The sequence below is a fragment of the Scyliorhinus canicula genome, chromosome 17, assembly GCF_902713615.1.
Source record: "Scyliorhinus canicula chromosome 17, sScyCan1.1, whole genome shotgun sequence".
Classification (NCBI taxonomy): domain Eukaryota; kingdom Metazoa; phylum Chordata; class Chondrichthyes; order Carcharhiniformes; family Scyliorhinidae; genus Scyliorhinus; species Scyliorhinus canicula.
The window spans coordinates 58,775,513-58,793,481 of record NC_052162.1 but is presented as its reverse complement, the minus strand read 5'-3'; the positions used below and the strand labels follow the sequence as shown (position 1 = coordinate 58,793,481).

Genomic DNA, 17,969 nt, shown 5'->3' with positions numbered 1-17,969 from the left:
TTACTACCACTGTGTCAAAATCCTTAAACTCCCTCAAAACTAGCACTGTTTTGAACCTATACCACAAGCACTGCAGTAATTCAAAAAGGCGGCTGATCACTACCTTCTCAAAGGTAACTGGGGGTGGGCAATAAATGTCAGGAATCCACATATCCCATGAATAAATATGAAAAACTCCCAGCCAACTATTAACCGGTTAAAAGACGAAACCTAAAATCTAGGTCCAACATGATTCTAAAAGGAACTGCCTCCCCTTTGGGCCGTGCCTCCAGGTTCAAGCTGCAGCTACATCATTACCGAATGCAGCTGCCTATCTTGTGTTGTGAATTAACCTTCAAATCACAAAGAATTGAGCTTTAATCCCTAAATGGGGATCCTGGGAACAGTTTTTACCCTGTGACCAAAAGCAACTTGTATATCCATCAGTAAACCGATATCACAGTGACACCTACTGGGGAAAAAATGAAACAAACCAATTAATTGTGAAGAAACTTATCACGTCAATTAACTTTTAAAAGTAGCTGCACACACTGATTATCTCCACCCAATGTGTACTAAATGCCTGGTCCAAACTTTCAGTCATCAGGTTTGAGCCCAGACAGTTAAATGTTCCTCTATATTGAGGAGGACTGCAATAAATTACAGAAGGATGTGAATAAAATTGAAGAAATGCAAATAATTGACAAATGAAGCGCAATGCAGATAAATCTGAAGTTGTCCATTTTGGTCCAAAGAATATTACTGGGAATGTGCAAACTTGTTTGGATAGAGAACCAAAGGACCCTCGGAGTACAAATACACCAAAGTTGCGCGACATGTTAGTGAGCCCATCAAAAAGGCAAATCAAGCAGTTTTATTTCCAGAGAGATAGAACTGAAAGGTGGCAAGCTATACTAAAACTGTAGTGAACCTTGGTGAGTTGCTGGTCTGGTTGCTATATTATAAGGATATAGTGGCACAGAAAAGGGTGCTGAGAAGATTTACAAGGTTGATACGAGTGATACATGGCTACACGATAGCACAGTGGTTAGCACTGTTGCTTCACAGCTCCAGCATCCCAGGTTCGATTCCCGGCTTGAGTCACTGTCTGTATGGAGTCTGCACGTTCTCCCCGTGTCTGTGTGGGTTTCTTCCTGGTGCTCCGGATTCCGGATTCCTCCCACAGTCCAAAGATGTGCAGGTTAGGTGGCCATGCTAAATTACCCTTGTGTCCACAAATGTTAAATGGGGTTACGGGGATAGGGTAGAGGTGTGCTCTTTCCAAGGACCGGTGCAGACTTGATGAGCCGAATAGTCTCCTTCTGCACTGTAAATTCTATGAATGTGTGGGTTTACATTATCAGGAAAATATTCACACGCTGGATGTCTTGGTCGGTCAATGGGGTTGCCCATTGTGGGGCAGCCCCACGCCGTCGGGAAATCCCGGGTTGCCGGCAAAACAGAGCATCTTGCCGGCGGAGAATCTAACCCAGAATGTTTCCTCTTGTGGAGAAGAGCATAATGAGAGGCCATCAATATAAGATAGTTACTGAGAAATCTAATAGGATAGTTAGCAGAAACTTCCTTACCCCAAAGAGTGGTGAGAATATGGAACACTCTATCAGGGGGAATAGTTGAAGTGAAATTGTATGGAGGCATTTAATGGAAAGCTTGACAAGCATTTGAGGAATGGGGAATAGATGGTTAAGATGGTGTTATGCCACCCTGGGCAAGTGTGCAGTCAATTCCAGTCCCACATGCCCTGGAGTCACAACACAAGTGAATTAACCAATAATGTTTATAAAAATACCCAAAGTCTTTGGCCCTTGGCTGCCCAATAATTTCAGTCACCAGGTTTGTAAGTTAAAACACAATTACTGTTTATTTATACCAAGAACTGTCATGAAATATGCAGTAAATACAACTGGATATCAAGTTAACATGTACCATCCCTTTAACTATCCCATCCTCTAACTACACACACATGACAGACAAACACAGACGGCGGCACGGTATCACAGTGGTTATCAATGTTGCTTCACAGCGCCAGGGACCAGGGTTCAATACCCTGCTTGGGTCACTGTCTGTGTGGAGTCTGCACGTTCTCCCCGTGTCTGCGTGAGTTTCCTCGGGATGCTCCAATTTCCTCCCACAGTCCAAAGATGTGCAGGCTAGGTGGATTGGTCATGCTAATTTTGCCCCTTAGTGTCCAAAGGTTAGGTGGGGCTGCTATGTCACGGGGATTGGGTAGAGGTGTGGGCTTCGGTAGGGTGCTCTTTCAGGGGGCAGTATAGACTCGATGGGCCGGATGGCACTATAAATTCTATGAAAAGGAGACTGTAGTCTCTGGATGGGAAGGGGTAAAAATAATAAGGATAAAGGTCAAAAGATGAGTCTTTTGCTTCAAATAATGGTTCGTTAGCACACTTTCCTCTCAGCATACTGGTTGTTTAAAGTCTCTGGCTTACAGCTGGTAATGGTCTTCCTTGCTGAGTCACTCATTCAGAACAACACTTACAGGCAGCACGCTTTCTGGAGAGATGCTTTATTCCTTATCAAACTTTGCTTTCAGCTCAAGCCTATATCTTTCTAGACACTTTATATAGACACTTTATTTCACATCAGACCTTGGTTTAAGCTCGTGGTTTGACTTCTAGCCTTTGCAGTCTCAAGAGAATGATAAACAGCCTAGCTGGCGAGAGAGAGAGTCAGCCCACACAGTGGCCTTAATGAGAGAGTTTAGCTGGATCTTTTGGGAGAGAGTTACAACCCTCCATGCAGACTACAGAATCAAAAGTGAAACCAAAATGGACCCTCGTGACTTTGAAAATATCCCAGTGGGGTCAGATTCAATCACTACCTATTACCAGGCAGAACACAGCCTTTTGGGCTAATTCATTGGCTGCCAGCCAAATCAATCACGCTGAGATATCGCTGATGTAAGCTGGTCTAAAACAGCATATCCTTCTGGCTCCTTCTGTTTGAATTAAAGGCACAGGCTGCCTTAAAGACACATGTACACAAATCATCATGGATCAAAAATGTAATAGCAAAACTAAGAGAATGAGGAAATATGGGAATAAACAGGGAGTTAGCAGGAACAAACAGGAAGGGCCCTTACAATGGTAAATTTAAATGAAAAAGCTTGGAGGCGACTCGAGAATGGGGCATAAACACATGCATGGACTGGTGGGCTGAATGTGCTTTTTCTATTCCATATATCCCATGTAACCCTATATAATTTAAAAGTGAGTAAAAAACTTTCAATTTGACTTTTGCGTGACAGACGTCAGCTGTAGAATCATAGAATTTACAGTGCAGAAGGAGGCCATTCGTCCCATTGAGTCTGCACCAGCCATTGCAATGAGCACCCCATTAAGCCCACCCTATCCACATAACCCAGTAACCCCACCTCACGTTTTTGGACACTAAGGACAATTTATCATGGCCAATCCACTTAATCTGCACATCCTGGGACTGTGAGAGGAAACTTGAGCACCCGAAAGGAAACCCACGCAGACACGGGTTGAACGTGCAGACTCAGCACAGACAGTGACCCAAGCCGGAAATCGAACCTGGGGCCCTGGAGCTGCGAAGCAACTGTGCTAACCACTGTGATACCGTTCTGCCCAGTACCCTTGGTTAGTTTGGCTGCTGAACAAGTGAAGAAACGGATCACAGCATGCATGACATAGACTAATTTAATAAAAGGTCCTCAAAAAAAGTGTTAAACTCCTGAATTACACATGCCTACTTGGTAGCTCCAGTCAATATGATGGGCAGCTCACTTCTGGTGCAAAGTGAGAACATGCACACTGCCTGCAAAAATTATGGTATGTAAATTTCCCATTTTTAAATGTTATTTAGTGAAGGAAATTAGGCCACGTTTCACAATTGTGTGTTTTATGCTACTGGCTGGCCATGTCAAATTATACCCCTCATCAATCTAATTTGCAAATTCAGTGTTTGGGTGTTTGGGTTGGCCATATACAGGTCATTCGTCTTTCAATGTATCATCTTATGGACTTTAACTACTTTACAGGTCAAAGAAAAGTTACATTCTAAGGGTCAGCACTAAGTTGCCAGCTAAGAGAAAGTGGTAGAACAAAGAGAGATACTTTCTATTGCTACGGTCAAAATTCTTAACATCATAAAGGTTCACATAGAGTTATAAGTTATTTATTTAAATTGACTACCATAAGCAATTAACCGTGTAGTATTTGGCCCTTGGATCGTTCTCTTCCATTTCAAAAAATAATTTATAAATACCTTTTTTGATGTTTGTCAATACCCCACAATATATTACTAAACATTTATATGTTTAAAGAATGCATCTGTAAAAACTGTCAAATATATCGATTTGTTGCCCCAACACAGACCCAGTGAAATTCTACATGTTTTCCATTGGTAAATTAGGGGAGCTACCAGAATGCAGACCTGTGCCCAAACAGTGAGGCTCCTAGTTCATCACTCCTCTCAATTATGCAAGAGAATTTAGCCTTAAATCTTTAATGACTTGACTTTGTTCATTTGTAGATGATGGGCAACTTGTTCTATTAGCATTGAACACAACAGACCACAATCCCACAATAGGGTTGCAGACATAGTTCTTTCATGTGAGCATCTTTATTATTTTACACAGTAACCTTGATCTGATGAAGCTCTCAGTTCCTTAGGTGTGTACTTAAACATATGATCTCAAACATTGTCGTCTGATTACAATTGATTGAATTGGTGATTTTAAAGAAAGCAGAGAAATTATATGAGAAAGGAGGAAGGTAATAACCGTGGGCATTGAGAGAAGCAGGTTCAATGGGTCAAATAACCTTCGCTTACTCCATGCGTTCAAAAAAAATCTGTTTTTATAAACTAACATTAAATGAGAAGTGTTCTCAAGTGAGGTTCTGATTGGATTTTAGAAGTTTCTGGATCAGTAAACGTTATTGAGCTGTCTTGTGTTGCCTTTAATCATATTCGATGGGATACATGCAGATGAATGGAAAGGGGGTCCAGCCACAATACTCATCACTCCATAAGCCAGGATCTGAAATATAAACATTTCATCAGAAAAAGTGTTACGACATCTCTAGAAAATCCATTTTAGTCTTCTTGTGCTTCACCTACGGGCAAATTTCCCTTTGGGAGACTACAGGTTGGACTCTCCATCGGCGGGATCCTTTGTTTCGCCGGCAGCACACTCCCAATGGCATGGGGGTGCCCACAATGGGAAACCCCATTGGCTGGTTGCTGCAACGGAGAATCCTGCTGCCGAAGGGTGCGCACCGCACCAGAAAAGGGGTGCGGCGGGACGGAGAATCCTGCCCCATGTTCTCCCACTAGAGGAGAAATGCTACCATGAGTTAATAAGACCATAAGACATAGGAGCAGCATGAGGCCATTCAGCCCATCAAGTCTGCTCCTACATTCAATCATGGCTGATATGTTTCTCATCCCCATTCTCCTGCCTTCTCCTCATTATCCCTGACCCTCTTATTAATCAAGAACCTATCTATCTGTCTTAAAGACACTCAGTAATTTAGCCTCCACAGCTTTCTGCGGCATTGAGTTCCACAGATTCACCATCTTCTGACTGAAGAAATTCCTCCTCCGCTCTGTTTTAAAGGATCATTCCTTCAGTCTGAGGCTGTGTCCTTGGGTTCTAGTTTCTCTTACTAGTGGAAACATCCTCCCCACTCTATCTAGGCCTTGCAGTATTCTCTAAGTTCAAAGAGAGTCCCCTCATTCTTCTAAACTCCATCGAGTACAGACCAGCGTCCTCAACTGCTCCTTATATGACAAGTTCTTCATTCCCGGTATCATTTTTGTGTACCTCCTCTGGACCCAATTTATGGTTCCCCTGGGAGCGCAAATCGGGAAGCAATTCCACAGCCCTTGTAATGCAAATTTATCCATGGTGAGGAATAGGCGCAATTCTCAATGGAATCCCACTGTCGGGCCGCCATTTTGAGCGGGTAGCCTGATAGTCCCGCGGCCGGCCAACACCCCTGCACCGCAAATCAGCACTTCCCCACCCCCGCTTCGCAGAGCAGTCCCCCAGATCAGCCATGACCTTGTTGAAGGGCAGAGCAGGTTTGAAGGGCCAGATGTCAACTCTGCTCCTACTTTTCACGTGCATGTTTCCCCAAAAGTTTGTTGAGGTTAAGTATCCTGAAAATTTCAAAATTGGGATTGGTGGCTTTTTATTCGGTTAAGGCATTAAGAATTACAGAACAAAGTGAAAGAATGGCTTCTGTTTTTACTCCATTCCTCACAACTAGACGTCTCAAAGCACTTTGCAGTCAATCAATGACTTTACAAGTGTAATCATTTTTGTAATGCGGGAAATGTGCCAACCAATGGCGCACACAGTATAAAGCAAGTGTTAATGACTGGAAAATCTCTTCTTGTGATGTTGCTGAAAGGATAACCACTGGCCAGGACACGATAACGCCCCCAACTCTTTGTCAAATAGTTCCATGGAATCTTTTACACCTAGCAAAGGAGTGGGTCTCACTTTAATTTTTCATACACAAGCTTTCAGAGCACTGCTCCTTCCTCACCTGCGGAAGGAGCAGTGCTCCGAAAGCTAGTGTTTGAAACAAACCTGTTGGACTTTAACCTGGTGTTGTAAGACTTCTCACTGTGCTCACCCCAGTCCAACGCCGGCATCTCCACATCTTAATTTTTCAACTAATAGATGGCACCTCCAACAGTGCAGCACCTCCGAAATACTGCACAGGGGTATCAGTCTTGATTTTTGTGCTCAAGTCCTGGATTTGAACCCAGAACCTTGAGACAAAACTGCTACCAAGCGAATCACAGTTGACACCCAATTAGGAAGGAATAAGGTGAAGATACCTGAACAACTATGAACTAACTGAGCAGTAGAATGGCTTATTCCTGTTCCTATCTTCATATATGTTGTTTAAAGAATTGGTATCTAGTCCATTGACAGCAGTACACAAACAAAATTAGGGGCGGCACGGTGGCACAGTGGTTAGCACTGCTGCCTCGCAGCTCCAGGGAACCAGGTTCAATTCCGGCCTCGGTTGACTGCGCGAAGTCTGCACGTTCTCCCCGTATCTGCATGGGTTTCCTCCGGGTGCTCGGGTTTCTTCCCACAGTCCAAAGATGTGCAGGTTAGATGGATTGGCCATGCTAAATTGTCCCTTAGTGTCCAAAAGGTTAGGTGGATTACGGGGATAGGGATTAAGTAGGGTTCTCTTTCCAAGAGCCGGTGCAGATTTGATGGGCCAAATGGCCGCCTTCTGCACTGTAAATTCTACGATTCGAAGTTACGCAAAGGTAAACAAAGCCAGGCTGTCATATCTCAGCAGGAACCAGCAGCGTCGTGAGGAGTAAAGCAAAGAATGAAAAAGCAGGTGGAATTCCTATGTTTTTCCAATGTCATGTTGTAACTTGGATGATCAGGAGAGACACCAGAGAAATAGAGTAAATTGCTGCTTATTTTTCTCAGGTTTTTGCCTTTCTTCTGCCAAAGTTAAAATAGGAGTTCGGAGAATCAGCATAGAAACTTAACCCCACTGTAGTCAGGCACACCAACTAACAAAAATAAACAGGCAGACAGAGACACAGAATGTCACAGAGTTAGATACTTAATTTAATTAGCAGTGTTGGAACCGTGCATGAGGGCGAGCAGAAAGTCTTCATTACTTTTTTAATGAGAAATATCCTACCCTCATGTATCAGCATTGTATTGCAGAAGATGCCTATATAAGGTCTTCCTGCAAGCCAGTTATAATAATCCCATTTAGATCCATCGGTCCAAAAACGTACACCATCCTGAGATAAAATAGTGGAGCAAAATAAATATTATTTTGAGAAATTATCCTAGAACTTTTGGTGGAATTTAGAATTGAAATTTTCCGTAGGAATTAATTATATTTACTTGGTATATATCAGAGCTCCCAAGCCAAACCCGAGAATGTGTTATATTCTCCTTTTGTAATAAATTCAAAACAAAGTTGTTATTTTGCTTGCTGTGTATGGAAACCAGGTGACCACCAGGCACAAGACTTTGACAGTACAACTGAAAAAGAAAAAAAGGTTCAAATATTAAACAGGAATTATACATTCATTAGATCTTACAAATTACACCCATTGGCAGTTTATTTGCGAGGATATTTATATTTGCTGCAACCTTTGAAGGGCTATGAATTGGCAGCTTCTCTCATGCAGATTCTGACTTTGGAAGTGCCTTCTCTAGCCTGAATGCGAATTGAGACAATTACATTTTCAATATCTCAAGTCTAATAAAATGAAGGCTGCTGTTGTACCGCTGTTCTGCCACTGTTGTAAGTCTGGTGGAGTCTGACCACAGATGCGCCAAGCACCAGCAATTGCTGAGGTACAAAGCCGATTTCAAAATTTGCAAGGAGTAGGATAACTCTATTTTGCACTTTTGCTTTACTGATACACACTTTTTTTTTATAAATTTAGATTATCCAATTATTTTTTCCAATTAAGGGGCAAGTTAGCGTGGCCAATCCACCTACTCTGCACATTTTTGGGTTGTGGGGGCGAAACCCACGCAGACACGGAGAGAATGTGCAAACTCCACACGGACAGTGACCCAGAGCCGGGATCGAACCTGGGACCTCAGCGCCGTGAGGCGGTTGTGCTAACCACTAGGCCACCTTGCTGCCCTACTGATACACACTTGTGCACACGCACGTGCAAAATGGGAACACACTTTCAAATTACAGCCCACGGTATTCACACTTTGAGAGGCTGAGAACTGTGATTTGACATCTGTGTTAAAACTAAAAACTATAATCAGGGTAGTGCAAATTCCTAATATTACCAAGCTGCTGATCTCAGCTACATAATAATGGGGAGGTGTTGGGGAGAGGGCGGGTCTATCCTCATAACTGGACAAGAAAAGATTTATTATATATTTCCTCTCAGCTCGTCCAGAATACTATTGGAAACAGCTGGCTGCAGGCATTTACTCTCAGGTTGAAACAGCTATGAGTATAGATTAGGAAACTCTTAAAATAGAGTAAAACAAATCTTTACTAAAAAGATTTAAAGAAAAATCACTACCCCATTCTCCTGCAAAAAAATCCAGCAGTGGGATTCTTTATTCCTGAGATTAAGCGTTGATACCTGGACAGGAGTTGTGGACTTCTACAACAGCAAAACTGGCACTGCACCTGGACCAATTCCGCTACCTTTGAGGGGCTAGCACCAGCGCCGCATGGAACACAATCGACTCCGATGAGAATCAGTGCGGGAATTGCCGGGTCCATGATTGACACTCGGGAAGCTGACAAGCTGCAGTTGCATATACACACTTCACTCCTCACACACGCCTATCCCAGCCAAAAAGATGGCACTGGTTGCGCTGGAGCGTCCCCATGCAGCTGATGGGTTGGCTGGGGCCAGACAGCACCTAAGGGATGCCCTGGAGGAACATCCATGTGACCTGTGGCCTTAAGCTCACATGTGCATCTGCAGGTGCACGGCTGCCTTGCAGGCCATGGCAATGGTGCTCCATGCCTGTCCATTCCCCACAGCCCACCTCCTGAACACCCCCTCTACTCCCCTGGCCCTGGCAGAAGCCACCTGGCCAGCAGCATGACTGTCAACAAACTATGATGATGTTGGACACTTTCTGTACCTCCCTCTCATTCCCTCAGTAGCCACGGCACCTGTTTCACGATTTTTTTTGTTTTAATAAACAATTTTATTGAGGTAGTTTTTGGCTTTATAACAGTTACAGACATCATCAGAAAGAAAGCAAAAAAGGCAAAAATGTGCAAACATCCACGTACTTTCAATACTTCCATCGTAACATATTGCACAAGCCTGCTCCCCTCCCACCGGTACTACCCGCCATATTTTCCCTCCTACTCTACTCTACCCCCCCTCCCTCCCCCCCACCCCCCTGCTAACGCTCACTCTCCCGCAAAGAAGTCAATAAATGGTTGCCACCTCCGGGTGAACCCCTGCACAGATCCCCTCAAGGCGAACTTAATTTTTTCCATCCCCAGGAAACTCGACATGTCCGCAAGCCACCACTCAGTCTTCGGGGGCTTTGAGTCCCTCCTCGCCAATAATATTCGTCGCTGGGCTATAAGGGAAGCAAAGGCCAACACATCGGCCTCTTTCTCCCCGTGGACGCCCGGGTCTTCCGAAACCCCAAAAATTGCCACCCCTGGACTCATCACCACCTTTGTTTTTAGCACCTGGGACATGATCCCTCCCAGTACCCCCTCAGCTCAGGGCATGCCCAAAACATGTGAACATGGTTCGCTGGTCCTCCCGCGCACCTAGCGCATTTGTCCACTATCCCGAAAAATTTGCTCATCCGAGCCACCGTCATATGGGCCCGGTGAACGACCTTAAATTGGATCAGCCCGAGCCTGCCACATGTCGCGGTCGAATTTACCCTACTCAGGGCCTCTGCCCACAGCCCATCCTCCATTTCCCCGCCTAGCTCCTCCTCCCATTTAAGTTTCAGTTCCTCTGTCTGGGACCCTTCCTCCCTCATAAGCACCTTATATATACCCGAGACTCTGCCCTCCCCTTCTTCCCTCCTAGAGACTATTCTGTCGAGGATCCCCATTGGCGGGAGGCGTGGGAAAGATGGGACCTGTCTACGAACAAAGTCCCACAACTGTAGGTATCTAAAATCATTTCCCCTTACCAACCCAAATTTCTCCTCCAAGCTCCTCAAACTCGCGAAGCTCCCTTCCGGGAACATATCACCCACCCTTCCCGTCCCTGCTCGCCGCCATACTCGGAACCCCCCATCCATACTGCCGGGGGCAAACCGATGGTTGTCGCAGATTGGCGCCCAGACAGACGCCCCCATCTCCCCCACATGCCTCCTCCACTGGCCCCATATCCGCAGGGTCGCCACCACGACCGGGCTGGTGGTGTACTTGGCCAGCGGCAGCGTTAGAGGAGCCGTGACCAGGGCTTCCAAGCTGGAGCCCCTGCACGAAGCCGCCTCCACCCGCTCCCAAATAGACCCCGTACCCACCATCCACTTCCTTATCATAGCGATGTTGGCCACCCAGTAATAATTGAGCAGACTCGGCAAAGCCAGCCCTCCCTCGCTGCGATTCCTCTCCAACATCGCCTTCTTCACCCGCGGGGATTTTCCCGCCCAGACAAAGCTCATGATCAGCCCGTTAACTCTTTTGAAGAAGGACTGTGGGATAAAGATCGGGAGGCACTGAAAAATAAACAAAAATCGAGGGAGGATTGTCATCTTTACAGTCTGCACCCTCCCTGCCAGCGACAGCGGGAGTGCATCCCATCTCCGAAACTCTCCCTTCATTTGCTCCACCACCCTGGCCAAATTTAACTTATGCAGCCTGCCCCAGTCTCGTGCCACCTGGATTCCCAAATACCGGAAATTTTCCTCAACCAGCCTAAACGGTAGCCCTCTCAATCTGTTCTCCTGGCCCCTTGCCTGGACCACAAACATTTCACTCTTGACCGTATTTAATTTGTATCCTGAGAACTGGCCGAACTTCCTCAGCATTCCCAGTATAGTTCCCATCCCGGCCACCTGGTCTGACACGTACAGGAGCAGGTCGTCTGCATAAAGAGAAACCCTGTGTTCAACCCCGCCCCTCACCATCCCCTTCCAACCCTCTGTGGCTCTCAGCGCAATCGCCAGCGGCTCTATGGCCAGCACAAACAGCAGCGGGGAGAGCGGGCAGTCCTGTCTGGTCCCTCGGTACAACCTAAAGTACTCCGACACTTCTCTGTTAGTCCTGATGCTGGCCCTCGGGGCCTGATATAATAATTTGATCCAATCCACCAATCCCTCCCCGAACCCAAACCGTCCGAGCACCTCCCATAGATAGTCCCACTCCACCCGGTCAAAGGCCTTCTCGGCGTCCATTGCCACCACTACCTCCACCTCTCTACCCGCCGGGGGCATCATTATCACATTGAGTAATCTCCTCAAATTGGCCGCCAGCTGCCTACCTTTCACGAACCCCGTTTGATCCTCCCCAATCATCTCCGGTACACAGTCCTCCATTCTACCCGCCAGTACTTTTGCCAGGAGCTTGGCATCTACATTAATCAGGGAGATTGGCCTGTAGGACCCGCACGCCTCTGGGTCTTTACCCCGCTTCAATATCAGAGATATGGTGGCTTGTGACATTGTCGGCGGCAGGGTCCCTCTGTCCCTTGCCTCATTGAAGACCCTCGCCAAGACCGGGCCCACCAGCTCAGAGAACTTCCTATAAAACTCTACTGGGTATCCATCCGGCCCCGGGGACTTCCCCGACTGCATGGCCTTTAGGCCCCCCAATACCTCCTCTACTCTAATCGGGGCCCCCAGCTCTTCCACTCGCCCCCCACCAACTTTTGGGAATGTTAACCCGTCCAGAAACCTTTTCATCCCCTCCGGTTCTTCCGGCAGCTCCGAAGTGTACAGCTTACGATAGAAGTCCCGGAATACCCTATTCAATTCTGCCGGGTCCTCCACTTTGCGCCCCCCCTCGTCCCTCACTCTACCTATTTCCCTGGCCGCCTCCCTCCTCCTGAGTTGCTGCGCTAACAGTCTGCTAGCCTTTTCCCCATACTCGTACACCACTCCCCTCGCCTTCCTAAGCTGTTCCACGGCCCTGCTTGTGGATAGTGCCCCCAGTTCCGCCTGTAGCCTCTGCCTCTCCCTGAGTAAAACCTCCCCCGGGGACTCCGCGTGCTCTTCATCTATCCGACCCATTTCCCTGACCAATCTATCCATCTCTGCCCGGTCTGCCTTGGCTCTGTGGGCCCCAATTGAAATCAGCTCCCCCCCGCACTACTGCCTTTAGCGCCTCCCACAAGGTCGCCGCTGAGACCTCCCCCGTGTCATTCACCTGCAGGTAATTTTTTATGCATTTCCTCAGCCTCTCGCAGACCCCCTCCTCCGACAGCAGTCCCACATCAAGCCTCCATTGAGGGCGTTGATAGCTCGCTCCCCCGAACTGCAGGTCCACCCAATGCGGGGCATGGTCTGAAATGGTAATTGCTGAGTATTCCGTGTTCTTTACCTCCCCCGTACAGTCCCTGCTTAGTACAAAGAAATCTATCCTGGAATATACTTTATGGACGTGCGAGTAAAACGAGTAGCCCCTTCCTGTTGGCTGTCTATCTCTCCAGGGGTCCACTGCCCCCATTTGCTCCATAAACCCTTTCAGCTCCCTTGCCATTGCTGAGAGTCTACCCGTTCTGGGACACGACCGATCCAAAGTCGGCTCAAGGACCGTGTTAAAGGCCCCTCCCATTATTAGCCTGCAAGAATCCAGGTCCGGGATCTTCCCCAGCACTCTTTTAATGAAGTCCACGTCATCCCAGTTCGGGGCATATATATTCACCAGCACCACTCTTCTCCCCTCCAGTCTGCCCCGTACCATCAGGTATCTGCCCCCCCTGTCTGCGGATATGCCCTCTGCCTCAAATTGCACGCGCTTGTTGATCATGATTGCCACCCCTCTGGACTTCGAGTCCAAGTCCGAGTGGAAGACCTGGCTAATCCAGCCCTTCCTTAGCCTGGTCTGGTCCGACACTTTCAGATGTGTCTCCTGCAACATAATTACGTCCGCCCTCAGGGCCCGCAAGTGCACGAACACCCGCGCCCTCTTAACCGGCCCATTCAGTCCCTTGACGTTCCAGGTGATCAGCCTGGTCGGGGGGCACATCCCACCCCCCCCACCCCGCCGGTCAGCCATAGCCTTTCTCGGGCCGGCCCCTGGCCCGTGCGTCGCGCCATTCCTGGCCCGCCCTTTGGCTGCCTCCATCCTCGACCTCCTTTCCAGTGCCTATTTCAAGTCCCTCTCCCGTCAGCAGAACAACCCCCCCCTCCCCTAACCCTATCCCCCGATACCCCCACCCCTGCCATCTACTGGCTGTAACTTCCCCCCCCATCTGACTCCCTTGACTAGCCAATCTGCTAGCCCGGTGACTCAACACTCCGGCGCCTTCCTGTCCCATTCCCCTTGTTTCCCCGTCCTCCTCCCAACCCACTGGGGCAAGCCGGCTCCAGTGTCTTCCGCGAGCTGCACAAAAAGCTCAAACCAGCCCAAACAGGAAAAAAAACCACAGAAAAAAGAGAAAAAACACATAAATATATACCCCCCCCCCCCCCCTCCCATAAGAAACAAGAGAGACCACAAAAAAACCCAAAAACCAAACAAAAAGGGGGAGGGAAAAGGGGGGGGTTAACCCCCCAAACCAATGCCCATGAACAAAGGAAAGAGTCTCAAATGTTCCGCTTGGCCCAGTAAACCGTTGAGCAGCAGTCCAGGCACATTCGGCGTTCCTTCCCACAGAAATCCTCAGGCCCTAACTCGCGTCCTTGGGGCCTCCTTTCGGGACCAGCCCCAGGTCCCTCACAAAATCCATCGCTTCTTCGGGCTCGGAGAAGTAGTGGTGTTGACCCTGGTGCGTGACCCATAGCCGAGCTGGGAACAGCAGACCAAACTTCACGTGCTTCTTGAACAGCACCTCCTTGACATTCTTAAAGGCTGCTCGCCGCCGAGCCACCTCCTGGCTTAGGTCCTGATAAATGCGGAGAACACTGTTGTTCCACGTGCTGCTCCTGGCGCTCTTTGCCCACTGCAGCACCCGCTCCTTGTCCACGAACCTGTGGAACCTAATCACCATCGGGCGGGGGGGGGTCCGCCCGGCCGCCCCTGCCTTGCCTGCACTCTGTGCGCCCCCTCCAGCTCCAGCGGTCGCGGAAAGGCTTCGGCCCCCATCAGCTGCTTCAGCAGGTCTGCTACAAACGCTGCAGCATCAGCTCCCTCCGCCCCCTCTGGGAGGCCGACCATCCTCAGATTGTTCCTGCGGACTCTATTCTCCAGCTCCTCCACTCTGTCCAGCAGTCTTCTCTGCCGCTCTTTCAGGCCGTCCACTTCTAGCGCTGCAACCGTTTGCGCATCCGCCTGCTCCTCCACCGCCTCTCCCAGCTCCTTAACTTTAACATCCTGGGCGTCCAGCCTCTGGTTCAGCTGATCCACCGCTTTCTGGATTGGGGCGGGTATACGGGTTACGTGGGTTTAAGTAGGGTGATCATTGCTCGGCACAACATCGAGGGCCGAAGGGCCTGTTCTGTGCTGTACTGTTCTATGTCTATGGTATGGCCGACCCTATCTGACGGGTACTGAAGGGCCCCTCCAGAGCGGTCCAGTCATCTGAAATGCATCTTCAGCAGCCCAAAGCACCTCTCTATCACACCCCAGGTCGCTGCATGGGCATCGTCGTAGCTGTTCTCCACGTCAGTCTGTAGCCTCCGTACAGGCGTCATCATCCACCACCGCAATGGGTACGCCTGTTGCCCAGCAACGAGCCCCGTACCCACACATACACCCCACAGCCAGGTGCCATGGGCTGCATGGTCGTGACATTTCGAAGCCAGCACCTGGCCAGGCGGACAACCTCCCCAACCCACCCTCTCCTCCCCGGCACTCGTCCTCTCCTCCCTCCCCGGCACTCTCCCTCCTCTCCCTCCCCGGCACTCGCCCTCTCCCCCCTCCCCGGCACTCGCCCTCTCCTCCCTCCCCGGCACTAGTCCTCTCCTCCCTCCCCGGCACTCGCCCTCTCCTCCCTTCCCGGCACTCACCCTCTCCTCCCTCCCCGGCACTCGCCCTCTCCTCCCTCCCCGGCACTCGCCCTCTCCTCCCCGGCACTCTCCCTCCTCTCCCTCCCCGGCACTCACCCCCTGCTCCCTCCCCGGCACTCGCCCTCTCCTCCCTTCCTGGCAATCGCCCTCTCCTCCCTCCCCGGCACTCGCCCTCTCCTCCCTCCCCGGCAGTCGCCCTCACCTACCCGTCACTCTATCTCCTCTCCCACCCCGGCACTCACCCTCGTCACCCTCCCCGGCACTCTCCCTCCTCTCCCTCCCCGGCACTCGTCCTCTCCTCCCTCCCCGGCACTCTCCCTCCTCTCCCTCCCCGGCACTCGCCCTCTCCCCCCTCCCCGGCACTCGCCCTCTCCTCCCTCCCCGGCACTAGTCCTCTCCTCCCTCCCCGGCACTCGCCCTCTCCTCCCTTCCCGGCACTCACCCTCTCCTCACTCCCCGGCACTCGCCCTCTCCTCCCTCCCCGGCACTCGCCCTCTCCTCCCCGGCACTCTCCCTCCTCTCCCTCCCTGGCACTCACCCCCTGCTCCCTCCCCGGCACTCGCCCTCTCCTCCCTTCCTGGCAATCGCCCTCTCCTCCCTCCCCGGCACTCGCCCTCTCCTCCCTCCCCGGCAGTCGCCCTCACCTACCCGTCACTCTATCTCCTCTCCCTCCCCGGCACTCACCCTCGTCACCCTCCCCGGCACTCTCCCTCCTCTCCCTCCCCGGCACTCTCCCTCCTCTCCCTCCCCGGCGCTCACCCTCCCCTCCCTCCCCAGCACTCGCCCTCTCCCTCCCCGGCACTCGCCCTCCCTCCCCGGCACTCGCCCTCTCCCCCCTCCCCGGCACTCGCCCTCTCCCTCCTCGGCACTCGCCCTCTCTTCCCTCCCCGGCACTCGCCCTCTCCCTCCTCGGCACTCGCCCTCTCTTCCCTCCCCGGCACACGCCCTCTCCTCCCTCCCCGGCACTCGCCCTCTCCCTCCCCGGCACTCGCCCTCCCTCCCCGGCACTCACCCTCCTCTCCCTCCCCGGCACTCTCCCTCTCCTCCCTCCTCGGCACTCACCCTCCTCTCCCTCCCCGGCACTCTCCCTCTCCTCCCTCCTCGGCACTCACCCTCCTCTCCCTCCCCGGCACTCGCCCTCTCCTCCCCGTTACTCTCCCTCCTCTCGCTCCCCGGCACTCACCCTCTCCTCCCTGCCCGGCACTCACCCCCTCCTCCCTCCCCGGCACACCCTCTCCTCCCTTCCTGGCACTCGCCCTCTCCCTCCCCGGCACTCGCCCTCCCTCCCCGGCACTCACCCTCATCTCCCTCCCCGGCACTCTCCCTCTCCTCCCTCCTCGGCACTCACCCTCCTCTCCCTCCCCGGCACTCTCCCTCTCCTCCCTCCCCGGCACTCGCCCTCTCCCTCCCCGGCACTCGCCCTCCCTCCCCAGCACTCGCCCTCTCCTCCCTCCCCGGCACTCACCCTCTCCTCCCTCCCCGGCACTCACCCTCCCCTCCCTCCCCGGCACTCGCCCTCTCCCTCCCCGGCACTCGCCCTCTCCCTCCCCGGCACTCGCCCTCTCCCTCCCCGGCACTCGCCCTCTCCTCCCTCCCCAGCACTCGCCCTCTCCTCCCACCCCGGCACTCGCCCTCTCCTCTCTCCCCGGCACTCAACCCCTCCTCTCTCTCCCCGGCACTCGCCCTCTCTCCCCTCCCCGGCACTCACCATCTCCTTACTCCCTGGCACTAGCCCTCTCCTCCATCCCCAGCACTCACCCTCGCCTCCCTCCCCGGCACTCACCCTCCTCTCCCTCCCCGGCACTCGCCCTCTCCCTCCCCGGCACTCGCCCTCTCCTCCCTCCCCGGCACTCACCCTCTCCTCCCCGGCACTCTCCCTCCCCGGCACTCGCCCTCTCCTCCCTCCCCGGCACTTGCCCTCTCCTCCCTCCCCGGCACTCGCCCTCTCCTCCCTCCCCGGCACTCGCTGTGGTGGTATGGATATGAGCACTGCCATTGGTACAGAGCACTGGCTTCCCATTCGTACAGAGCACTGGCTTCCCATTGGCTCTGGCTGGTCATGTGCCTCTCGTCCGATTGGTTGGGACTAGTCATGTGACTGTTCTCCAATTGGTTGAGAGGCAAGTAGCCCCCGCCTCCAAGGCGGGGTATAAGTACCCAGAGTATCCGGCGGTCGGCCATTCTCTGTAGTCGACCACCGGGCTAACAACCAGCTGATTAAAGCCACAGTTCGGATCCTAAATGTGTCTTGAGTCGAATTGATGGTACATCAATTTAATCAGCTAGAATTTTGGAATGGAGCTTCGCATCAAGCCTGACTGCCTCCGCACCAGCCCGCATGCTGCAAATGCGTCTGCAATTTTTAAACACTGGCAGACGTGTTTTAATAGCT

At 51.3% G+C, this 17,969-nt stretch overlaps 1 protein-coding gene across 1 annotated transcript in view; it reads right to left on the bottom strand.

The window, feature by feature from the left end:
• Positions 1-4,586: 4,586 nt before the first annotated feature.
• Positions 4,587-17,969, bottom strand: part of LOC119951950 (lectin-like) — a 149,047-nt gene continuing 135,664 nt past the window's right edge. Inside the window, exons 4-6 of the mRNA XM_038775348.1 lie at positions 7,889-8,029; positions 7,677-7,782; positions 4,587-5,023 (exon numbers count right to left, since the gene is read on the bottom strand). Coding sequence (XP_038631276.1) covers positions 4,944-5,023; positions 7,677-7,782; positions 7,889-8,029 — 327 coding nt within the window. The 3' untranslated portion in view covers positions 4,587-4,943. The remainder of the gene's footprint in view (positions 5,024-7,676; positions 7,783-7,888; positions 8,030-17,969) is intronic.